The 25,945-nt window shown below is 36.6% G+C and overlaps 3 protein-coding genes across 8 annotated transcripts in view; 1 reads left to right on the top strand and 2 right to left on the bottom strand.

Moving 5' to 3' along the window:
• Positions 1-12,532, top strand: part of LOC6639426 (Down syndrome cell adhesion molecule-like protein Dscam2) — a 41,377-nt gene extending 28,845 nt beyond the window's left edge. Inside the window, exons 14-31 of one of the 3 annotated variants that reach the window (XM_023180313.2) lie at positions 273-415; positions 1,657-1,818; positions 2,588-2,732; positions 2,958-3,394; positions 3,485-3,638; positions 4,899-5,016; positions 6,437-6,599; positions 6,760-7,257; positions 7,578-7,724; positions 8,957-9,109; positions 9,374-9,468; positions 9,678-10,728; positions 10,798-10,944; positions 11,013-11,347; positions 11,408-11,480; positions 11,940-12,020; positions 12,083-12,254; positions 12,340-12,532. In XM_023180313.2, the coding sequence (XP_023036081.1) occupies positions 273-415; positions 1,657-1,818; positions 2,588-2,732; positions 2,958-3,394; positions 3,485-3,638; positions 4,899-5,016; positions 6,437-6,599; positions 6,760-7,257; positions 7,578-7,724; positions 8,957-9,109; positions 9,374-9,468; positions 9,678-10,728; positions 10,798-10,944; positions 11,013-11,347; positions 11,408-11,480; positions 11,940-12,020; positions 12,083-12,254; positions 12,340-12,487 (4,222 nt within the window). In that variant the 3' untranslated portion in view covers positions 12,488-12,532. Of the gene's footprint in view, positions 1-272; positions 416-1,656; positions 1,819-2,587; positions 2,733-2,957; positions 3,395-3,484; positions 3,639-4,898; positions 5,017-6,436; positions 6,600-6,759; positions 7,258-7,577; positions 7,725-8,956; positions 9,110-9,373; positions 9,469-9,677; positions 10,729-10,797; positions 10,945-11,012; positions 11,348-11,407; positions 11,481-11,870; positions 12,021-12,082; positions 12,255-12,323 lie in introns of all 3 variants that reach the window. The other 2 variants (XM_002061754.4, XM_047012033.1) reach the window with 2 other exon arrangements.
• Positions 12,533-15,585: 3,053 nt separating this feature from the next.
• Positions 15,586-23,478, bottom strand: LOC6639427 (ceramide transfer protein). 4 transcript variants are annotated; one of them, XM_023178376.2, is made up of 9 exons: positions 23,354-23,478; positions 22,539-22,937; positions 21,450-21,842; positions 21,214-21,362; positions 21,079-21,139; positions 17,476-17,700; positions 17,183-17,414; positions 16,756-17,094; positions 15,586-16,129 (listed from the first exon to the last, which is right to left on the bottom strand). In XM_023178376.2, exons 2-9 carry the CDS (start codon positions 22,878-22,880, stop codon positions 16,002-16,004), a joined length of 1,869 nt encoding a protein of 622 aa, XP_023034144.1. In that variant the 5' UTR covers positions 22,881-22,937; positions 23,354-23,478; the 3' UTR covers positions 15,586-16,001. The 4 variants fall into 4 exon arrangements, with proteins under 4 accessions (XP_023034144.1, XP_023034148.1, XP_002061791.2 ...); XM_023178380.2 differs by having other exon boundaries at positions 23,373-23,478; XM_002061755.4 differs by having other exon boundaries at positions 23,284-23,477.
• A 678-nt stretch (positions 23,479-24,156) lies between these two features.
• On the bottom strand, positions 24,157-25,328 carry LOC6639330. The gene is made up of 3 exons (XM_002061756.3): positions 24,992-25,328; positions 24,511-24,922; positions 24,157-24,445 (listed from the first exon to the last, which is right to left on the bottom strand). Exons 1-3 carry the CDS (start codon positions 25,326-25,328, stop codon positions 24,157-24,159), a joined length of 1,038 nt encoding a protein of 345 aa, XP_002061792.3.
• Between the last annotated feature and the right edge of the window lie 617 nt (positions 25,329-25,945).

The raw sequence follows: 25,945 nt of genomic DNA, 5'->3' as shown, positions 1-25,945 counted from the left end.
ATACATTCTCGTTTCGAATTGTTAAAATGTTTGCTTTTTACAATTGAAATGTCATCACTAATACTCAATCTGGTTCTAGTTGGTTTTACGCCCCGCTTGTACAAGGAATTTTCTGGCATATACAATGTTTTATAGCCCTACATACATTCCACATCACTTGCATCAGTTCTGCTTACTCACATCGCTTCACTTCACTCCACTACACTCTGCTCTCCTCTACTCTACTCTACTCTACTCTCCATTCCATTCCATTCTACCTATTTCTCTAACAGGGTTTCGCATAGCGCCAAAGTGAACATCTATGGATTGCCTTACATACGCGAAATGCCAAAAATAACTGGAATCTCTGGCTCTGATTTGATTGTAAAATGTCCTGTGGCTGGTTATCCCATCGATAAAATCCATTGGGAAAGAGGTAAGCATGAATCAGTGTAGGCCACTCAAAGCAAAATTTTTAATATAAAATTCAATGCACACTCACATAGAAAACACATGTACAAACAAACATATATACATATATATGTATGTATATAGTATATTTGATTTCAACTTTTTATTGTACATATAGTAGATTTTCTCTTATTGGTTTTTCCGCATTCAGTTGCATTCCTGTTTATTTGCCTTTTGGCCAGTTGTTTGTTATTAAAAATTGCACGTTTGTTATTGCGCATATCAGTGAAAACTATTAAAACTACCAAATGAACGTGTACCTTTACATATATAAATATATATATATATATATACAATATATTTATATATGTATATGCATACAAACATAAAGATTTATATTTTTAAAATTCAACTACTGTTTTGCTGGTATTTTTATCATATCATTTTGGCTGTATTTCTTCTTTTTTCTTTATGAAATAAATTATTTCAAGTTGTCGCATTTCTATAAAAATATATAGGTATTCTTTTTATTTATCTTTCATGTCAACATGAAATTGTGTTTATTATGAAACGAAAAGAGCCAAAAAAAATAAGAAATATAATAATAATCTTCAATATTAAAAGATAAAACTCCAAATTTGGAAACTTTTTTTGGTATTAAAAAGCAATTTTCATTTTCGTTTGCACCTTTTCACTGCAATTCGCTCAAAACTTTTTGCATGCTTTTAGGCTTTATTTTGAATTGCTTGAATACATTCTTCAAAATTCAATGTATTTACTCATTGTTTTTGTTCCTGAATCGTGAATCAATTTTATTTACAAGGCATTAGAAATGTAAATTGAAGAAAATTCAAAGAAAATAACTTGACAAAAGGACTTATGGAAATGGAACCGAAAGAAATTCAGTTTCAATTATAATCTGGAATAGCATATGTATAGTATATTTATACTTTGCTTATTCTGATTAACCATCAAAATATAACAACTTAGACTTACTTAACTTTTAACACCCTGACAAATCTAATTTTATATTTTCTTATTGCATTAAAAACACTCAAATATTTGCTTGAAAAATACCTTTTAAGATTCATTTTCACCCAAGTGGTATAAGGTGTTGGTTGTCATATATATATACATATATATGGACATGTATGAATATGCATGGCCAGCCATAAGTCACATAACCAAATTAATTGGTCCTTGTTCGCCCTCTCTGAACATCTCGCTCACCCTCTGTGTTCTCTTTTTCACTCTTTCTCCCAAAAGATGGGCAAACGTTGCCCATAAATCGACGACAGCGCGCCTATAACAATGGCACCTTAATTATCGAGCAACTGCAGCGTCTGGAGGATGCTGGCACGTACACGTGCATGGCCCAAAATAAACAGAAGCAGACCTCAAGGCGCAATGTGGAGATTCAAGTGTTGGGTACGTACATACACACATACATACATACATACAAACATAATGCGAAATATTTTTCCAATATTTAAATTAGAAAGTTTTCCGAGCCTAAAAGCGGCAAAAGCATAGAGCAGATAGTAAGCAAAGAGATTGGGGCGGAGTAGAGGCTATAGCATGAGAAAGGAATACAGTGGATGAAACTATTCCAATTAGAAACTGGCAACAAAAAAAAAAAAAAAAAGAGAAAAGAAAAAAACTATACAGCCGCAGCAACCAACTATTTCCAGTTGCCAGAGCACGCTTTTTAATGCACATGCAAGCGGATAAGGGTAATGGGAGACGCGATACGGGTATTCGGGGGACGCGTGGGGTAAAGGAAAAAGACCCACAATGGAGTCATTGACTTTTGTGTTTTCTGTCTGCCTCGTCATCATCCTACGGCTGCTGCTATCTCTTTGCTCTCTTCATAATAATTTACTCGGCAGCTGTTGCTAAGCTCCCGCATCTGCATTGATGCCACGAGTAGTGGCACGCCCCTACATCTCTCTCTCTCTCAATCTATCTATCTCTTTCCATATATATATATATATATATATACATACATCCTTGATTATTATCAGGCTCAGTGGCTTTTGTGCTTAAGCCAAACTGGCGACATTTGGCAAATGCTCACTCAATGTTTATGGTTATTTGCGAGTACCTACATACATATATATATTAGTGTATGTAATCTATATGTATATGCATACATTTATGGACTCTCCATGTTTTTTTTTGAATATTTCACCCACAGTGCCACCAAAAATTATGCCCATACAGGCAATGACCAATATGCTGCGTGAAGGTATGCGAGCGGCCATCTCCTGTCAGATATTGGAGGGCGATCTGCCAGTCAGTTTTCGATGGGAACGCAATGGCAAGCCACTAATAGGCACGGGGTAAGTAAATCCAATTAGAAGAGCAAAAAGCTTTTAGTTTCTACAGTGTTTTTTTTGTACATTTTTTGTTGCCTACCTTTTTGGGGCACTTTGCAAACAAAGTCTTTTGGCTGATGCAATTTATAGACATTTTGTTGCCTACTTTTTGGGGCATGTGTTTGCAAAAACTTATCAATATTCAATTTAAATTTGATATAAAAATACTATTTCATTTCTTTTGTCTAGCAATGAAGTCTTTCGTCGTTTAGATGAATACTCAGCCAGTTTGGTTATTGAGCACATTGCATCGGATCATTCGGGAAATTATACTTGTATTGCCAGCAATGTGGCTGGTACAGAACGTTTTACGGTACCATTGACTGTTAATGTGCCACCGAAATGGATATTGGAGCCAAAGGATTCCAGTGCCCAGGCTGGAGCTGATGTTCTATTGCATTGCCAATCGGCTGGCTATCCCAAGCCCACCATCACCTGGAAGAAGGCGATTGGACCAACGCCAGGCGAATATAAAGATTTTCTCTATGAGCCCACCGTTCAACTATTTCCCAATGGCACCATCTACTTTAAGAAGATCAGCAAAGAGTCTCAAGGACATTTTCTGTGCGAGGCAAAGAACAACATTGGCTCTGGTGTTAGCAAAGTTATCTTTCTGAAAGTGAATGGTAAGAGCATCTACCACAAGAAATCTATACTTTGGAGTCTCAACTGTCAACTGTTTTTTGCTTATTTTGTTTACTTCCATTCACACGTAGTGCCTGCCCATTTTCAAACGAAAACGAAACAAATCTCCGTGGCCAAGGGCAAACAGGTGCATGTTCAATGCAATGTACAAGGCGATAATCCCATTGACTTTAAATGGAAAATTCAGGCAACGCAACAATATCTTGATGAGTCGCTGGATTCACGGTAAAAGTAACCCCATGCCAAACAACTCATCCCCCTCCCCCCTCCCTTTCACCCTTAGTTCTACCGTTTGACTGTTTGTCTATTTGTCTGTTTGTGTGTGTTTGTATTTTGTTTATTTATCTGTAAGTTGGTCTGATAAAATCAATTCCAAGTCGATTGTAAGCAACAAATTGATTTTAATTAAAAGACCTGTGCAAATACATGAAAAGAAGCAGAAGACGAAGAAAATAGTAACAAATTGAGAACGGTAAATTGGTAACACAATTTCAATGTAGGCAACTACAAGAAGAATGTGAATTGTGCCACTTCAGTCAACACACACACACACACACACACACTTGAGGAAAAAATAGTTTTTAAAATCAAAAATTTGGTGCTGCAATGAATTTTAGTAATTAAGATTTTTGCAGCTTAGTAAATTATTTCATATACCCTATATTAGTGGGGTAAGTCAATTTCTTAATCAGTTAGTTGGACAGATTCGCAAAGTAAAGCATTTGCTCTCTCTCTATCTACATTAAACAAATTCCAATCTGTAGGCATATAGTTCAATTTTACCTAGGCAAAGATCGCAAAGATCGCAAAGTTTATTAGACAGTCCTTAGAATATATATTCAAAATTTTATTTCATTAAGGATTTTCTCGAAATATTTCAACAATTTAGTGTTAGATAATGCTATCGGTGCCACATGTCATAGAGTATTCGTACGTGTGAGTGTTTGTGTGTGTATGTATTTGAAGCTTAATTTGTAATTGAGCAAACGTAAAAGCAATCTCAGGTTTTGTCCCAGTTCTTGCTCCATTTTCTGCCCACTTGTATTATATATATATATAAATCGTATAAGTATTTTAATGTATGTGTATTTCCGGCTTTTCTCTCCCTTCTCTCATGGCAACACACACGCGTTTTATTTATTTATGCCATTTGCACACGCATATACACACACACACCAATACACACATACAAAATGCTACGTGTTTCGGCCTCGTACGTCTTCGTCTTTGTCAACAAAACTACAACTACAACTACAACTGCAACAACAACAACAACAACAACTGATGCAACGTGGAAAACATTGTTATAAAATTGCATTGCATCGCTCACGTTGCGCAAACACGTATCCTCTTCGTATCCTGGCTCCACACAACGTATCTTGTATCCGTATCTCGCCATCGTTTGCATGTGTCGTTGTATCTCTTAAATGCATTTTACTTGCATATAAATCAAACACTCATACACACACACACACACGCATACAGCTACACAATAAGAGATCAAGTGCTCGACGATGGCATGGTCTCCGAATTGGGCATCTCGCATACATATCGCCAGGATACGGGCATTTATATCTGTCAGGCAAGCAATGCATTCGGACAGGTAAGTTTTGCAATGGTGACACTATTGTGCCACAAAAGACACAGCACTCTGTTAACAGTACACATGTGTGTGTATGTACGTATGTATGTACATATAGCACTTACATGCATACATATATAGAAATGTATATGTAAGAGTATAGGCCAAAGATGGGGAAAATGTACCCATTGGAAATAGTGAAAACACAATGGCATACCCATATTGAAGGCAAATACATAACACCAAACAGAGAACGTGATTCATGATTCAATTAAAATCAGAGATAAGGATCAGTCCTTTTTTTCCCTAGTCTCCTATCCCATAGGATCGAAACTGTTCGCAAAGCTAGAAATTGCCTTGATCTATTGGGTTTTCAAATAATAGATCATATCAAAGTATATTTAGGACAGAGACCCTTAGGATTTTAAACATTTCAGATAAAGATTTGATATATTTTTTGCATATTCTTCACCAAGATCGTATAGGACCCAAAATAATTTAGTTTCTGCCTAAAACTTTACATCCTTTGATCCTGATACAATATAAAATTGCCTAGATTCACACCTTTGCAATAGACATAATTACATAATTTTAGGCGCTAAAATATGAGACATTCTTTCAATTTATATATTTTGTAACAAAAGTTTTGCTTTTTCATTTGTAGTTCTTATTATCATTTTTTATATTCATGGAAACCAAACTTTTTTGAAGACAAGGGTTTTTTAAAGATTGAAACGATTTTGATCCCATTTTTTTTAAACAGAAATCATTAGAAAATCGTTTTCTTACCCACTAAATTTTATAATACTTGATTGAATTGACTTGAAAAACAAAAAACTTATCATCTTAGAAACTTGTTTAAAGACATATTTATATGTAAGTACATTTCCATTTATCTTGGCAACTTGTTTTCGGGTTTTGCACTTCAAAATATTAGTTGCATAGCCCACAAATGAAACAGATTTCATGTTGAATCACCGTTTTGCTCTGGCTGAGCTCACGTCTCTTTCCCTTCCTACCTCATTCCTCCTTGTCTTCCATTCTGCACTTTGACTCAGTGAGCAATCTGTACAACGAGGCAAACTTTTACCCAGACGTCGTCTGTCTGTAAATTGTGTATAAAGAACACCCATCCACCTACCTGCCAACACACTCCACACACACACACACATATACACACACTGACACACACTCACACAATTTCACCCAGCTGGCAACTGTTGTTAACCCTAATTTATGGCAATTTGACTAAGACTGGCACTGGAGCAGTTGCAACTGGCTGTTGCTGTCGTGACTTTCACTGCAGACAGTGTGCAAATGAAGTCTTAATGTGCCAAATGTACATACACACACACATACACACCTAATGCTCTTCTCTCTCTCTCTCTCTGTCTAACCGCATTGATAAAACTAATACACACTTGGCCATATTTCGATACAGGATGAAATGTCCATACAGCTAATCGTTCAGGAGGTACCAGAACAGCCAAAGAACCTTCGCATCAATTCACAGCAATCGCGTAGCTTACAATTGACCTGGAGCCAACCATTTGCTGGCAACAGTCCAATCGAAGAGTATCACATTTATTATAAACAAATTTCTGGTAAGTTTCTTGGTTTTTGAGATATCAAAAAAACGTTTTCAAGTTTAAATTTAAGTAAATTTTGTAGGTTCTCCATGAACTCTTATCATTTTGCAATGTTTAAATGTCTTTATCGCTTTTTCTTTGTCTCTTCGTTTTGTACAATTTGTCTCTAATATAGACATTTGGCAGAATTCCGAGCACATTACCATCACCGGTGGCCAGACAGTGGTCAATATCCAACAGCTGCGACCAGCAAAAGCCTATCATTTACGGATGTCGGCTGAAAATAAACTGGGAGCATCCGAATTCTCTGAAGTGGTACAAGTAACAACATTGGAGGAGGTGCCATCTGGGCCACCGTTGACTGTGCGTGCCGAGGCGAAGAGTTCAACAGAGATTTCGGTCACTTGGGATGCACCGGAACGTGACCATTGGAATGGCATATTACTTGGCTACTATGTTGGATATCAAATGTCGCTAACTCCCGAGGATAAAGAGGTTAATCCCACTCAGGGCTTTAGCTTCAAGACCGTTGAAGTGCGCTCACATTTCGGTGGCGAGACGGTGTTGAGCAATCTCAACAAGTTTACCCAATACCATGTGATTGTTCAGGCCTATACCAGTCAAGGCAGTGGTCCTCCAAGCAAGGAAATTGCCGTGCAAACAATGGAAGATGGTAAGTGTATGTGTTTGTTTTCCGGGGGGGGGAGGGGGGCGGCAATTGCAATGCAAATGGGGATGGGCCCCCAATTTGGAGCATGGCGTATCCCATCCAACATTGAGGGATGTAGGACCAGCCAACATTGATTGGATTTGTTAATTGCCCGTACCGAGGCCAGCATCGGCGTCGAGACCAAACCTGATGTTGTAGCCGTAGCAAACACACACACACACACACTCACACACATACACATACAAAATAAAAAAAAAAACGTTTAATAAAGTTTTCCTTCTTGTTCTTTTGGTTCTTGTTTCATGGCACACACACACAAACAGTTCCCTCATCGCCACCAGAATCGCCGCAATGCGATGTCCTGGGCTCCACATCGATTTATATCACCTGGTCACCGCCGGACATCGATGGGCAAAATGGCAAAATCAAGGGCTACAAAGTGTTTTACATATCGGTCGACGAGCTTTATGGTAAGTCGTCTGTCTCATCGAGACAAGAATCAACCAGACCTTACCCTCCTCCGCCCCTTAAGTCTGTCTGCCTGTCTGTCTGTCTGGCTGTCTGTCCGTATCCGCCACTTGGCTTCTCTGTTTCCTGTTTCTCTGTAAAATGTTTGCCTTGCAAATTACTTCAGCGGCATTGGGCGGCGGGCATACAGCAATTATGCCATACCATTAACCCATTACGATGCTGAACGGTTTTCGCATTTGATTAAAGAAATGCAATTTCTTAAAATACGATTCACAAAATTTCAAAAATCTAGTCAACTTGATACAGAACTCAATTTCATCTGCGTAAATCATATTACTGACTGTCGAAACAAGATATTAATTGATTTTTAAACAGTTTAGACACCCTCAATCGTTGCTTATCTGAGGCAAAATCTATGTAATTCTCAATTGGCTTTAGCATAGTTTCTAAAAACTTAAGTTTCAGACAGTTTGATCAAAGATTAACGTAAAATTTAAAGTTTAAGAACAAAAACTATCAACAAAAAAGGATTTGGTATTGCAATGTACAAGAAATTTTCAAGACACCTCCAAAATAAATATTTCAGAGTCTAAATTTGGCTTCAATTCGATTTTCAGTATATCTATTCAATCTAAAGTTAAAATAATCTTTTCTATTTGGTAGCTATTTTCATAAAACGAAAGCCAAAAGATTTGGAATTTCAGAAGGTACAAAAATAAAAGAAAAGCTAATAATGAAAAGCTAATGAAATGTTTCTAATTATTTTCTCATTGTTCGAGACACAAATTTATTTGCAATTGCGTCATATCAATATCTAATTTCTTGAAATATTAATTATAGTTTTAGGACCAAATCTTAATTGAAGTTAGCCCAAAGATTATAGACCGATTATGTGTCATTTATATCATAATTCAATTGAATTCCATTTATGATTAATTCTAATACCTAATACCATGGATACTTTTATCAATGCCATAATTGTGGATACTAACACACATACATATGTATTGATGTATGTGTACATATGTGTGTGTGTTAGTCATCTCCCTGTCGAATAGCGAGACATTGGTCTTGCAATATAATTAGCCTTCTGTGTGGGTCTTCATATTTCCAATCAGTGCTAATTGTTCTTGTTTCTTATGCTCTACCACCCCCACACACCCATCCACACACACACTTCACCCACTCACTGGCTCACTGGCTAACTCAATCCCCCTTCTACCTCACTCAGAAACCGATCCGGAGGTTGTCAAGTCAACAAATCAATACGTCACCATCGAGAATCTGCGCAAATACACCAACTACACGGTCTGGGTTTTGGCTTACACCAAAGTAGGCGATGGCATGAAAACCAAACCGTTTTATTGCCGCACCCACGAGGATGGTAAGTGGCATTCGGTTCAATGAACGCAAACGAGGTGCGGCTCTCTACACCCCTTCTATACGCCCCCAAATAAAAAAAAAAAAAAAACCCCCACCATCCTTGCCTAGCCCTTTTCCTTTTATTCTCATCCGTTTTTGGTCGTCGCCTCGCTTGCAATTTTTATGGAAAGCTTTATACTACAAACTGCACGTACATATATATATATATGAATAACATACATATATTTATTTTATTCGTCGCCTTTTTCCTTTTTGTGGAATGCAGTGCCCTCGGCGCCGCAAGCAATCAAGGCAATACCCGCGTCGAGCACGAAAATCATAATATCCTGGCTGCCGCCCGACTTGCCCAACGGTGACATCGTAAGTACTAGGATAAGCAGTTTTCCCCCCATCTTTGGCTAATTAATTTGGCAATTAAACAGTGATCCAAACTCTTAAGTAGATAACTTTAATTGTCAGAGACAAGAAGGGCATAGAAAACCCACATTCAAGATGGATTAGAATGGATGGGAAAACTATCAAAGAACTCGAAATTGATTAGAATTATTAATTTTTCGCTTCTCATTTAGACTGGCTACACCTTTTATATGTCCATGCTGGAGGGTGGCCGCGAGGAGGGAACACACAAACGTCTACTTGGTCCCTATGTGGAAATGCATGAGACTGTCCGCACCCAAGAGTCGGCGACATATCAATTCTGGTTGACTGCCTCCACCAAAATGGGTGAGGGCGAGAAGACCCAAGTGGTGACAGTGCCGCCCAACAATAAGGTACCAGCGCGCATTGTATCGTTCAGTCAACGCATTGTCACACCCTGGAAAGAGCACTTAGAGCTGCCGTGTCGTAAAGTGGGTGCACCGGCACCAGTCACCATTTGGCGTCAGGATGGCCATAATATGGAGACAAGTGCTAGAAAGACCATAGCCAAGAATGGTACACTCTATATGAAGGAGTGCCAGGCCAGCGATGCGGGTAATTACACATGCAGTGTGGAGAACACTTGGGGCAAGGATGAGATCGTTTATAATATTGTGGTTAAAGTGCCACCAGAGGCTCCCAATTTGACGGTTATTAATTCCTATACAGATAGCCTCCACCTCGAATGGCTGGACAATAGTCATGGTGGTAGTCCAATATTGGGATATGTCATTAACTATAAACGCGATAATGGCGATTGGGAGGAACTGCAAGTGGATGCCAAAACGAATTCCCATCTATTGACAAATTTATGGTGTGGCACACGTTATCAATTGTATATCACGGCATTCAATAAAATCGGCACTGGCCTTCCGTGTGACATTGTTAACTCCTATACCAAGGGCAATCCACCCGTACAGCCGAAGCACTCGCAAATGATTACCAATAACTCGACCAGTGTCACCTGTTGGCTTGACTCTTGGGGCGATGGCGGTTGTGGCATATTATATTTTATGATCGAATCCCGTGTCTATGGCCGATCATCATGGAATGTGGTCTCCAATCATATACCGCCCACAGAGCGTATCTATACGGTTAGTGATCTAGTTCCTGGCACCAAATACCAACTGAAAGTGACTGCCCACAATAATGCGGGATCGACAACAGCCATTTATAATTTCACAACGCTTTCCCCTCAAGGAGGTGAGTCGTCGTTCAATCAAATCATATTAAATCTACTAAAAATTAACCTCTCTTATTTTTATTTTGTAGTTTTGTATAACAACGATCATTCGACACCTGTTTCGCATCTCAGCGATTTACCATTCTATGCGAATTTCAAACTCTTGTTACCCATTTGCCTATCCCTGCTTATGCTCTTGGCCCTAATTGCAGCGGCTCTGTTTCTTAGAAAACGAAGTAAGTTCTTGATTCGAAATGATGATCAGTGTGAATATGCATAAAATTGTTACCTGTTATTTATATAGAACTAAACAATCAGGCACGTTTAGCCAGCTCATCCATGTCGGAGTCACCATCATTGGCCAATTTGCAGAATAAACAAAATCGGGATCAGCAATATTTGGCTGTACGTTGTAATCCTGGCAGCTCAGCGCCACGTGGCTCCAATTCAAATGATTCTGGTAGCTTTGGCAAGGCTGAGGGCAATGAATATATCGAGGATATTTGTCCATATGCCACATTCCAATTGAACAAGCAAACATATAGCGAGAGCTCATATAGCGGCAATGTCTATAGTGGGCCATATCATTCAGTGCGTGGATCCTTTGTCTATCATGATGTCAAGCCAGAGAGCTATCATGTGAGTGTGATTCTGCAAAATGCCCATATTCAATTTTATCTATAATCTATTCTTGTACAGTCCAAGGAACCGGAATATACAAAAGTACGACGAAAAGTCGGCCGACTACGTGATCCACATTCCGAGAGTCAAGGTAAAAGCTAAAAAGTTTAAAGACAAACACAATTGTTGATCAAATGAGCGTTAATTTTTGAAAATACAATCAGAATCAATTATATAAGACTGATAAGAAAATAAGCCCTCTTATCTCCTTTTATCATTTAACAAAGGATTCAAGTCCATTTAAGTGTTAATCGCTCTATATATATCAACAATTTGTATTGCTAATCGTACATTTAACTCTACTCATTTCTAGTTAGAATTAAGCCAAATTTGTATCATCACCTCATTCGCCTCATCCATACCTCTTGGGTTTAATTATCTTTGTCATTTCTCTTTCATTCACATTTTTCACCCACAAAAAAATCTCAAATCAAACAAACAACGTACAAAAATCCATCGAAAATCGTACTAAACTTTTTAGAATCGGACAATCCAGGTTCAACAGATTCCGAAGTTAGGAAAATCCTAACACTTCACATACCAATTACAGAATATGACACACTCGGCTCCGAGTCCGACAATGATGTGTCTGCACGCGCTCTTAACTCGGCCAAATATCGCGCCCAACGGGGTAAGCATTTGCATATAGAATGCATATAACAAAATGCAATTTTAACTCTTGTTTTGATTTAGATACACAAGATGAGACATCTTCCTCATCGGAGACAACACCCACTAGCATGACCAGGAAATCGAAACCACCGTTTGCCGCACGTAAAGCGGGGAAACCCGGAACCAGCGGCAAACAGCGTCATGTCCGAAGTTCCAGTGGCTATTCAAGTCACAATGAAGAGACTACTTTTAGGTAAGAGTTAAATCAGAGAAGAAAAGAAAGGAACCAAGCGACCAGTTCGTTCTATATATTTATAATTAGAACCCTGTACGTTTAGCATATCCAACTATCCACCAAACTATCAGGACCACATAAATCCACCAGCTCGTTTTTCGGATGCCAACGAGAAGACAAAGACCCAAACGTCGCCACGAATGCGTGCCAATCAGAAATTACAGCGTGAAGCATTTCAAATAAATGTCTAAAATATTAAAAAAAAAAAAACTAAAAAATAACAAAAAAAATACACAACTTCCAAAAAATCTAAATATTTGCAAAATTGAAATATATATATAAAAAACAAGAAAAAAAAAAATTTCAAAAAAAAAATACAAAAAATTTATATATATAAATTTGAATTCTGCAAATTGAAAATGGGGGAAAAAAAACAAACAGAAATATGTAAAATTGTAAGATTTGTTGTAAAATCCATAAGAAATGGCACACACACACACATCCAAAACTAAGCAACTTTCTTAAAAATAAAATTACTTTAAAACCAAAAACTATTTACAAAAAAAATAAAAGATAAAACAAAAAAAAAAAACTGGTAACGAATATGAATATTATAAATTTTCGAATAATTTGCCGAAAACATGAAGGAAAATATAAAACAAAACAAAAAAAACAATATAAGACTTATTTACACACTGATTAATGCTTAGTTCAACTTGACAAAAAAAAACAAAATGAAATAAAAAACAAAAAACATTTGAGTATAATGAATGAATTCATGTTATAGACTCTAAGCTAAGCATTTAATGTAAAGACGATAAAACTTGAACTTACCCTTTGCTGAGTATAAAAAGCAGTCACATATATATAATTAATATATACCTACATATACATATATATATATATATTGAAAACTTAAAAAGAACGCATATATATATGTATGTATATATATATAGTATATAAAATCGATTCTGTGTATTTGTAGTAAATCATTATTATGAGAAGCATTTCGTTGAATTGTTTGTTTTCATCAACTTTTTGCATCAGTTTGTAAGTGTTTGCTTTACAACTGTTAGCTAGTTATTTAAATGAATTCTATTGATTAATGAATTAATTAATAATGATCACAATTATGATGATGATAATAATGATAATGGGTGGGAAGTAAGAAAGAAAACAAAACACACAATAATAATAAATGCATAAAATTCAAAGTTTATGAAACTGTTGTAAATAGCTAAGCATCTCTCATAACTACATTTAAAACATATATACATATATATATGTATACACACACACACACAAAGAAATGAAAGAAAAACGTTATCATTAATTATATGTTAGCGCGGAAAATATTTCAAGGAAAAGCCAAAGTCGTAAACCAGCATGCATTTTCATAACGAAGCAAAAGAGAAAACTTTCCCTAAGCTAATTTCGGTTTACCGAAGTTTCTATCCTTGCATTAGGAATAAAATCAACTTTTTTTTTCAAAAACGAATAAAGATTATTCTGGTCATACCATCAGATCATCATATCTAGCCATTATCTATGCAAGGATATGTTAATGAAAAGCAAAAACCAAGAAAAACAGCTCAACATAAAAACTAAAACTAGACCCAGGACAGCAGATTGATAAATATAGCAAACCACAACAGGATATAGCCGAATATTTGCCAAATTATAAATACAAAATACATCTATACACACCAACACACACACACACACACACACACATACTGCTCTGTACCATACCATATACCTACATAACATACATAAACTATATAGACAACAAGCATATACATACATATAATATACAACAATTCTATTTTCCAATAGCTAAACAAAAATGCAAAAATATGAACAACCAAAAGCAACCAATAACATGACAATATGACACAACAAATACATTAAAACATAATATAGCAAAACAAAAGAAAACAAACAAGCAAAAAAACAGGACAAATGCATTAAAAATACATCAACATCAAATTGAATTAACAATATCTAACTTAATGATAAAAAATAAAGTGGTTCAAGTTATAATCAAGGATTGTTGATACATCAAAATATGCATTTATATATTGAAAGATAATAACCCAAAGAAAATTCAACATGGGCAATACGAATACTGTATACTCTTGCCAAAAAGGACTTTGCAAACTTTTAACTTCTTTCCATTTCTAAAAAAGTTATGATAGTCAAATTTAAATTTGTTTCTCTTTCATAACTTTTCTAAAGAATCTAGATTTAAAAACTGATTAGATGTCAGATGTATGTATGTATATCTAAACGATTCATTAGCTTAACTTACAATGTCATTGCTCAAGGGTATAAGAAGTATAAATTCTTTCGATATATAAATCTATATATCTAATATTAACAATCCCAGCACAAAAAGTTGAAGTTAAAAAAAAAAAAAAAACCAAACTAAACATAAAGAAAAAGTATTAAATATTGAGAATTTTTTGGCAAAATGAAACATTTCAGACTGCACCATTTTCGAATCTACATGAGAAACCAAAAGAAAAAACAAAATACAAAATCGTAGGCATTTAAAATTTCTTCAACTCGAGAATTTGGTTGTAAATTGAAAGCAAAAAAGAAAACGATAAACTAAAATACATATTTATATATATATATATATGTAAAACAAAACCAAAAAAAAGTTGTAAAATTACACACACTCACACACATACAAAGACATAAGCGTGAAATCTTGTAAAATCCGCATAGCAAAAAAAAAACCAAATTAAACCAAACTTATGAAAGAAAACCGAAATACATGACATGACATATGATAAAAGAAAAAAAAAAAAACAAAACAAAAAAAAAAACAGGAAAAGATAATGCCTTTTATTCAGCATAACAATAAGTTTTGTTGGACTTTATTTACAGTTTTCTTTTCTTGAGTAAAAACAAATCATTTCATTGGGCAAAAACTTGTGGGTAGTGGGTAAATAGATAGATAGACAATAGTTTGTTGTATATAGAAAGGTTTCTTTGTGTATATAGACTCACAATTGGAAAAACAAAAAACACATCACCACTTCATTTTTTTAAAAAACAACATTTTCACATTCTCTTTATCGAATTTTTTCATTTTTCATTCATTTCGGTTTCTATTTTTTGTGTTTGTTTTGCAATTATTGCAATTAAAGCATTTTTCATAGAGATTTTGTTGTTGTTTCTTCATTAGCATATATATATAAATATCTATATATGTGTGTGTATAGAGAATTTTTTTTTTTTTTTTTTTGGAAGTTATAGCTATACAATGATTGTGTTTCACTTACACCGATTATATATATATATATGTATAACTTAAGGCTAAACAGGGTTTAATTTTTCTTTGATTTGTTTATATAAAAAAAGGGAGATGAACAAAATTAAAAGGAATTTTAACATTTCACTTACAGCCCGAACACTGACACATAGACACACACATATGTATATATATGTGTGTGTTTGTGTGTATATATGTATATATATATATATAGGTATATATCTATAAGTGTATAGGTAGGCTAGAACTCATCATAAAGAGTATATAAAATTGGATTTGTTGCAAAAAGTTGTTGTTGTTGTTTCAGCCACTGAATTGGCATTTCTTATAAAATAAAGACTAAGCTATATAGATAATGATAATATTAACTTTGATTGGTTGGTTGGGCTTCATTTTCATCTTCCGTCTTTCATTTTTTTTTTTTTGTTTTGTGTATTGTTTCTATTGTGTTTTTGATTGATTTTTGTTGCTTATGGCAAATATCAGAACATTATGGGTTTGTCCTTGCACTGGTCTATCACATAGCCGGTGAACCGTTTTAAAAACTTGGGATACTCCCGCTTATAAACGGCACGAAGAGCACTTGCCGGCGCCCAACCGCCGGGATTGACTGAAATAATATGTGAATGAAACATCAATACATGAAAGTGCGTATCTTAACAACAACACTGCGCAACACACAATATTTCTTTCATTCTTTCTTTTTCATTTTTGCAACAAATTCAAGTAGATATAGAACTCTAAAGTTGACTTTACAATCCCAATAATATCCCTAAAGACCAACGAGACCAAGACTCAGACTCATTTGCCCCCCAGACAACAGTTCCAATTTGCCAAGATTGTTCCTTATAGTACCTTATAGCTTTAGTTCAGCGATTAGATAAACTAGAGAAGCTATAAAACTAACTAAATAATTTGTTGTCTTCTTTGGAAAAACGGGGAAATTGTCTTTAACTTGTTGCTTACCTTTTTTTCTCTCAACATATTCGTGATATCATCTAGGCAGGTGGTCGGTCGTCTTATAAATTGATTTGCGTATATACTAGTAAATCTAGTAAAGCATATCATAAAGCTATTCTTGTACATACTACCAAGTAGTAATCATATACATATTTTGGATATAATCATTTGATTGGCATTATATCAACTCTTATTTGTTGCAGCATTTCGAGTTAAAGAATCGTATATTGTTGCTTTGTTGTTGTTGTTGTTGTTATTATTTGTTAGATTACTTACCCACAGAACAGTAGGTTATTTTGCAGGTCAAATCATCACGATTGAGGGGTTGACCCTTGACATAATCATCGGGTAAATGGGTTTGGCAGGCCAATATTACGGTTAGAAAAATGCGTACACATTTGCCATTCTTTGACTCCTGTTTGGCATATTCCGTTGAGTTATTACACACGACCCAACAATCCCTTGCTCCTGGTTCAAGGCCATCGGTTATTTTACGCATATGCGACCAAAATTGAGCATCACGCTGACTGGCTGGCCAAATGCGTTTATGGGTTTGTAGGAAAAGCAATGTATCCGCTGAGATTTTCTCCAAAATGGTGCAGTCTTCCAAAGTAGCTGCAACGAAAACAAGGATAATGGGCGAAAGGGGTCAATTCTATTTCTATTTTCTTGCCCAAATACAAATCATATGTATATTACTCACTCTCCCAATCGTTGCGGAATTCGGGCATAAAGAAATAATGGCACATTTCTCTAGCTGTCACACCGTTTACTGAATGATAAGCCTTTAATGGATCCATAACCATGCCATTGACCTCCTCCTCACGTTTGTACATTTTGATTTCACCCTCATCGGCAAAAATTTGCCAACCATTGCCATCCTGTCCGACGCCCTCACGTGCATGATGCAATTGCTCCTTGCAAACACGATCAATCTGTGGTGGCAGAAAAATTTAATTAGTAGACGAAAATAATTGAGTTTACTTGACCGCTTACCTCGGACCACAGGGCATGATTCTTGGCCTCGGCACCAGTACCGAACTCCTCGCGTGCCTCTTCACCCTCGGCCACTGCCTCATGCGGCACATTGACCAATGTCTGTGAGATTTGTGATTGAAGTCTCAATTTGAAACGCAATTGCATGTCCTCCTCAATTTTCTCCAAACCCGTTTCAACCGCATCGAAGAACTCATCCTCGGGTAATGTGGAATGTGGACCCTCCTGCAATGCAAAACATGTTATGAAATATGAAATACAATTTCAGCCAATCATCAGTAGGACATCAAATCTGAGTTGGGGATTGGGTTTGGTCTAATTAATTTTAATGACGAAACCGCATTCAATTCGACAAAGAAATGGAACGTGCTCTGTATAAATTAATTGTCAACACTTTGCCGGACAACAAATGTGGCCCAAAGAAGCAAAACAAAAAAAAATGACAGGAGCCCATAGGGAGAGAGAGAGAGGAGTGATGGCTAGTAGATTCTCAGTCAGCATGCGTAATTGGGCGAGCATAATAGATACAAAGGCGCGTCCATGTGCCATGAATACTAAATATGAAAGACTGTCTGGTCTGGTCTGGTCCGGCACGGTCTCGTCTGGGGGATGCGTGTTGGACACACTGTAGTGAAGCCTCCCAACTATGGGAACAAAGCCATAATTGGCTAAAATAGACGTCATCTCTTCAATTTCAAGTGCTCACTGTAGTCGTCGTCGTCGCCAACGTTTAGTTATAATTCATAATATTTCCCTTTTTGTTTAGTTCTTTATCTTTTTATTAGTTGTTTTTTTGGTAAGCGCGTGCAGAGCTAGATACTTCCAAGGAATTTCAAATCTATGAATGGAAATATTTTGTAAATTTATTCAATTCATTTGTTAACTGAATTTAGTCGTTTGATTAAAACGTTATGAAGTCATTCCTGTTTCTCTCCTTTCACTTACCAGGCTCTTAACCTGGACAAAAAAAAATCACACACACACACACAAAAAGAACTAAACTAATTGCTTGGCTTTTTTCTTAACCCCGGAACTTAAACGAAACGGAGGAAAATTGTTAACTAAATGAATGGGTAAGAGAGAAAAAAACGAAAGAGAGAACCGAACAATAAACTAAGCAAAGCAGCGTGCATTCAGGACAAATCCTTCCGTCTTGAGCAAGGATACGAAACAAACTGTTGCTTGGTGGTTCAAAAACTAAAAACAAAAATAAAGATAAAGAACAAAATGTCTGAAAGCAACAGCAAAATGTGAAAAGAGAGAGAAAAAGAGACATCTTAAGAGAAGGAACGAGAGAAGAGAAAAAGGAGAAAGCACAGAAAAAGCTTCGTATAAAAGGATTCCTCGTATTTAAATAATAAATCAATGCGTGAACGGCATTGGAGAAAACTTCGGCTTTTGGGTGACAGGATAGAATGGGGAAACCCCCTTTTTGGCCCCATTTCAAGTGGAATGGAGTGCCGCGAAGTGACGAGACGCGACGTGACGTGATGTGACGTGATGTGACGTGCTGCTGCTGCTCGGAAAACGGCAACAATCCTTCTTCTTACCCAACCTCAACGCCCATCGACCATAAATGAGGCCAATTTAACGGACTGAAGGGACGTTTTGTTTCTCTTTTCACTTAACGCCTTCGTATCACATCAATTTGCCGCCCATTTTAACGTACCGCAATTTGTTTGACTTTGCTGCAAGAGCGCCAAATAAAACGGGCCGAGGGCATTCTGAATTTAATGTTGAAATTTTATTCAACTTCAACTTGTTTCAATGCGTTGTGGATGGACAAAAAACAAAATGTATGTAAAGTTTAGTTTCACAATTTGCAGACAAAAACAGTTTCGTTTTGTTTTTGTTTCTTTTTGTATATTGTTTATAAATGATTTGTACGTGTTGGCAACTCGATCGCTGACCGCGGACTGGACTAACTACTGCTTCGAACCTCAGCCCATAAAGCCATAAAGCTGACAGCGAAGCAGACAAGCCATAAGTCATCAGTCTATCACTCGTTCAGTTAGCCAGTCAGTCAGTCAGTCAATCAAATATGTCAGGTGGGAAGCGTAAAGAGCCAAAAGCATATCCCATTTAAATTTAAACAACATTTGTACACTCTAATTTCACAATTTTATCAATAATTAAAGTTTGTTTAATCCCTTCTCTATATAGAAAATAAATCTCATAATATTTACACAAATGTTTTTAAGAATAAAAGGGCTTACTACCCTAGTAAAACAATAGGAAATTGCCATTCAATCTAAATAATTTTCCCATTAAGGGTTTATTTATATAAACAAAGCTGTTTATACTTTCCGAGAAATTATTAATGGTTCATTTCTTAACAAGTTTTCAACTCTACAAACCGATTTTAGGTTGCCATTAAATCAATCAATCAATATCAATATTGGTTCAAATGTTTGGGTTATATAAAGTATTATTACCAAAAAACGATTTTATACTAAATTTTTTAAAAAAATGGAGTACACATTTCGTTTTGAGGTGAAAGCAAAAGTCATGTAACAACATTTCTAATGTAAGAGTATTATTGTCAGCTCTGCTAAGCTTTGACAGGCAATTGTCAACCCCAATACCTGTGACAATATGTTAGTATATTGGCTTCAGCTGTCAATAACCTGACATACTAACTCCTACTAAACAAAAGCTACTCACATTCTTGCGCTTGACTGGTTGTTGACCACCAACTAAACTAAACTATCATTCATTCATCTCTTCATCCTCAAACCACCAAGGCAATTGCGACATTACAAATAGATTTAGATACAATTAGAAATGTGTTTCTTACATCAAAATGGTTTAAAAAGCATTACATATGTAATCTAAATTATTATTGTTTTTGCTTTGCGGAAGTTGAGGGAAAAAGTAATTAAATATTGAAACGTTTGCATGCCAAGTGTATGATAAGATCAGAACTCCCCACACCAGAACAACTATACTAACATAAGATCGAAATTGTTTAAATATAAATGGAATGCGGCCATAATAATGAAATTTGACTTTACGTGATGGAAAAAACAAAAAAAAAAACCATGAACTAGAGTGAGTGAGAGTTGTTTAAATGGGAAAAACAAAAATGAGAGAAGAAGAGCGAAGAGGGGCAGGCAGGCAGGTTATAATTTTTTGACGCCTTTTTTATGGTTATTTGTTTGCCGCATTTTTTGTGTATTTTCGTGAGGTAAGTAAATCTATCTATTTATCCATCAACTGACCATGAACTACAAATTGTGTGCCATTAGATATTTATATACTTATTTATGGGAAAGGTTGTTGAAAGAAAAATGTATTAAGCCCACAACAGAATCGATAATAGGTCATTTCAAATAAACACTTCTTGATTTGAGTTGTACTAATTAAAATACAATTATTTGAGAAATTTAACTGAAAGTCGGTAGTAATTAGATTTTCGAACGTTTTTGCTTCATAAAATAATGAAGCAAATAATGCTTTGGAATGACTTTGCTTTGGCTTTGTGTCTAAAGCGTTGAAAATGTCCTTTATTTCGGTCCTGTAGCGTTTCTTGAGATAACCACAATAGGGACGGGGGGACTCATCTTCAAGTGGTTTACGAAGGTTAATGACCTTGAAACTTACCTCAAAGTCTGGGCCTGGATATGATAAACGTTTCATTTTTTCCATTTCATCTTTCAACTTTCTACAAATACAAATAAGAGAGATAATAGATAGTTATTACGTAATGCATTGATATATCTCATGTCAGAGACTTACTTATTCAGTTCCTCGGAGCGTCGACGTTTATCAATTTCACGCTCCAGTTTTCGTTTCCATGATTCATCATTTTCACTTATGATTCCCAAACAATGTTGTAGGGTCGTTAGAACGCCGGACGTTGTGGCACGAAACGTAATTGACTCACCCTTGATAATCGTAAGGAGACGAACATACATACATACATATAAATACGTTTAATTATTGCTTTACAATGTAGGGTAAAAGGTATTTACCTTGAAATCAATGGGCTTTAGACCATCACCGAGATCCAAGGGCTGTGTATTGCTTTTATTCAACTCGGAGCAGGCATCAAAATACCGTTGCAGTGTATCAATCTGACCGTAAAGTATATCCTTGAAGGTCTCCAGTTCGCCGACCTTTTCACGTAGATTACGTTGCGTTTTCTTGAGACTGCCACCGCTGGCCAATGATATAGTATTCGATTGTAAGGACATTGTGCTGCCATGGCGACGTAATGAAGTTGTATCCGTGCTGCCAGTATCCTCTTTATATAGCTGCAATACTTCCACCCAATGCATACGATCTTCACTTGTCTCAGCTCGAAGGCACCAATTGTTTAGATTATTGACCACAACATCGAAACGTAGCTCATCGGATTCGTGTGCCTAGATAGATGTATATAATAAGGAGGTAGATGGGTAAATTGGTCTATGAATCATAAATGAATATACATATATAAATATATATATATGGACAATGAAATTGATAAAGAAGCGCCACCTGTCAACACCATTAGCCATTAGCTAGAACTAATACCAAGGCCACTGGCACTTACATCGTCGATGACTTCAATTCTGGTCTATTTCTGGTTAACGTTAATTGATTGCTTGCTTGCTTGGCTTGCATTGATTGTGCGCCCGTTGGTCAAATCAAATCGGGGGTGACGTAGGGTGTATGTGGCGGGGACAACTTGAACTCTCGGTTAATTTCGAGACCCAAACACACATGCGCACATACACACAACAAACACACAACAAACACACACACACACATACACACACATGCTCTATTACTCCCATTACTTTTTTATTAGTTCAATTAAAGGCACTTGGTTGGCCTCTGTTCGACGTATCGCCACCACCACCAGCGCGCCATCGTCTCAAGCTCCCATAAACACAGCCGTAGCCCATAGTATTAAATCATATGGGGAAAGGGGGGTTTAATCTTTTCTCGATCAACTATAATTGAATCTGATTTGTTGCAAAATAGTCTTCTTTGTGGTTTAATCTTGGAATTTGCATTGAAACCTCGACCTGGATCACATATCATGGGACGGTTCGATCTACGCCTATGTGGCTTACCTTAATTGTTGCTTTAGCCAAACTGATTGCACCACGACAACCCAGATCGGATTCCGATTCCGATTTGTAGTAGGAGAGTGTACCATCTTTTAGAACAATATAGCGCGGTTGCCAGCCATAGATATAGTTGGTCCATTTGCTTAGATATCCACGCAATTCAATGCTATTGTCCAAATAATCCTCTTCCTCTGATGATTCGCTTTGCGAACCAATTGCTGCCGCAGCCGGCGCCTCATTACTCGACTGCAGGGGCGTGACTATTGTGGTATGTCCAGTACCAACTGGTACTGTTCCAGCACCAGCTGTATCTGTTGTGTCTGTAGCTGCCGCTGTCATGTCCATGCCGGATTGAAGGCCGTCTTCGTCGTTGTGCGTTTTGGAGGGGAGGGGGTTAAATATCTACCAACAACAATAATAATAATAACAGCAACAACTTTAATCAGCAAGAGATTACAATTTATATTGCGCCACGTCCACGTAGATAAACAACAATAATAACAACAACAACAACAACAATAACAATAACAACAAAAACAACGACAACACCCACAACAACAATGCCGGCAAGATGAATATACAACACATATTCACTTGATATATATGTATTCCCAATTACCAATTGGGAGTTGGGCCTGGTCTGACTCCGAGTCAAATGGGCCGCTCCTTCTTCTTCGCTTCAACACCATCGCCGGTGTGAGCCCGGGTATTATTTTACATTTTGCTTAGGTGGCTCTTGCTCTCTCACCTGACCAAAACGGCCGCCGCACTCTCTTTCACTCTTTGCTTCGTATTTACGTCTCTTTTTATTTATTTACTTTTTGGGTTTTGGATTACCTTGGTACCCTTGGGTACGGGTACCGAGGGATTATATTTTGGAGGTCCCGCTTGTTGTTGTGGAATAATGATTGTAGTGTGGCCAGAGCGAAAACCTTTTTGTTAATGATTCCTGCCGCCAGCCATTCACACATGGCCACCGCGATAGATTACGATATCGATACATTTGAGGTGATACTTTGAGTTTATCGCAATTCGCAGTTAACTTACTTGATTTTCACACCGTTTATTTCATTTTTAAAAACATTTTACAAATATTTGGCAAGAGTTGTTAAATCATGTTTGCCATCAACACCCGATAGATTTTTGTTGGTGAAACTATCGATATGTCACATCATCGATAACCGATACTCTGAGTCAAATTTAACAACACTGCTCACAGCACCGCTGACTTTTTAAACATTGGCGCGTTAAATGAACTTATTTAGATAAACGGCTGCAACAACATTTTTGCCAATAAGAATCTTATTGTCTATTTTTGCATTTATTTTTTCACATCTTATTTAACTTGGAATTACAGCGATAATTGCAGATTAAATTCGTCTTCGTTTTTATGCCACAATTATGATTATTTACAACACTAATAAAAGTTAATAACGCCTATTTGACTAAACAAAATAAATAAAAATAAATACAATAAATAAATTTAAACGAATTTAAAAATTAATTAGTAAATGTTAATTACAAACAAATGACTTTCAATATTCACTCAATTTTTGTTCTTGTTAAAAAACTAGACGAGGTCAACAATAAACTGGTTTTGGGGCGAGGTCTTTAGGATAATTTACATATAGACGTTATTGCTGATAACTGGAGCGTTATCATTATCAATTGAGCTAACAGGCAGTTGTATAACCTGCTCTTCGTGGTATTCACCCATAGGTCGGGCTGTTGTCGTCCTTGTTGTTGTGGCTTTGGTGGGTTTGCTATATTTACTAGCCAAAGCCTTGAAAATGCTTTTGGGACAAGCCTTGTAGTAGGGAAAACATTCACCTGGCGCCTGTTTGCCCTCACCCACATGCTGAGCCTGTACATATTCGGGCAGTAATTCAGAAAACGGTGATTTGGTGACCCTTAAAAAATAAAGACCAAATTTCAAGTTGGTACATTGAAAATTTTGAAATATCTCATTACTTACGTTAAAAACAATTTTGTCATTTCACCAAAAACTCCAAATTTCTCCAGACTTCTCGAATGCATTTCACAAATTGTACGCAACAAACATGCCTTTCCATCCATGCCAAAGGTGGCCAGAAAATCCTCCACTACACCATAGAGTAGAACCCTTTCGCCACCATGGAAAAAATGCTGAAGTCCGGCAGGTAATTCCGGATAGTTAGGAATCTCTTCATGTATTTTATATGGCCGATTCTCTCCACTTCTGCTCTTCTGCTCGTTGAGGTCTCTTTTACGTCGCTGGACATGCAAATACCTGGCAACATAGTCCCCCAGCATATGGCCAGCTTCATGGCCAAATGATCGGGCAAAGAAGGGGGGCAAATCACCCAAAGGATTTTGATTATCCGTCAGTCCCAGCTTATCAAAGTCAACTGGAAATGGAAACCGAAACGAAATCAATGTATGTTGAATTGAGCAATCTTTGCGAACAACACACTCACTTGTGACTGGAAAACTGATGGTCAGATTAGAGAAGAAGCCCTCGGGTGGATGCCTAACCAATGGCATGGCAATTGTTGGTGTAAATGTTAGCGATGTGCCCGGCGGCAATGCCAAACGTCCGTCGTCTGTTATCCAGACTAGACGTTTTTTGCGTATATGTGGAGCATTGCCATCGAAATCCGTTTGAACATGAGCCTCTGCATCCGCCAGCTGATCGGCCAAATTTTGTGACTCCTCGTCATCCGCTTGCCACATTTCTTGACTCAGACAGATCAGTGGCAACAGCATCAACATCATCAGCATCAGACAAGTTAATGTTAATGTATTATTATCCATTGCTATGCCACCTGCACGCATTGCCATTGCTTTTGCTATTGCGATTGCGATTGAGGCTGAGGTAATGATAATTATAAGTATATAAGTATTAAGTGAAATTGCTTTAAGACTAGCATGAAAAGTAAACAAACAACCAAAAAATGTGTTTAAATTATAGTAAGTTTTATCCTTTCCAACTTTCAAAAAAACAAAAATTCTATACAATATGCTGACAAAACATCATTTTCAAGTTTTTATAGGTTTTATTATTAGTTTGCCTTTCATTTTGGAATGGAAAGAATTATCCTTAATTACTTTTACTAACGAAAGACTTAAGCAACAAACTCAATTTGGGCTTAAGTTATTAAAAGACTTAGGCAACAAACTTGACTTGGTCAGATTGTTAGACTTATTCTCAGTTTAGCTGTTAAAAACGTTTGCCTAATGGCATTCATTATTCAACAGTTGTATAACAGCAATTGAAGCACACACTCACTCACACACACACACACACACACCACAGCCCATTCTGCATTCTCATAACCCAGCTTCAGCCCCTAAGAAAGCCTCTCTCCATCATCATTTTGATACCAACTGGTTTTCAGTTTTGGCGCCTGTCGAACATATCTTGTTTTTAT

Source organism: Drosophila willistoni (assembly GCF_018902025.1).
Source record: "Drosophila willistoni isolate 14030-0811.24 chromosome XR unlocalized genomic scaffold, UCI_dwil_1.1 Seg144, whole genome shotgun sequence".
NCBI lineage: Eukaryota > Metazoa > Arthropoda > Insecta > Diptera > Drosophilidae > Drosophila > Drosophila willistoni.
This window is presented reverse-complemented; position numbering and strand designations above follow the sequence as displayed.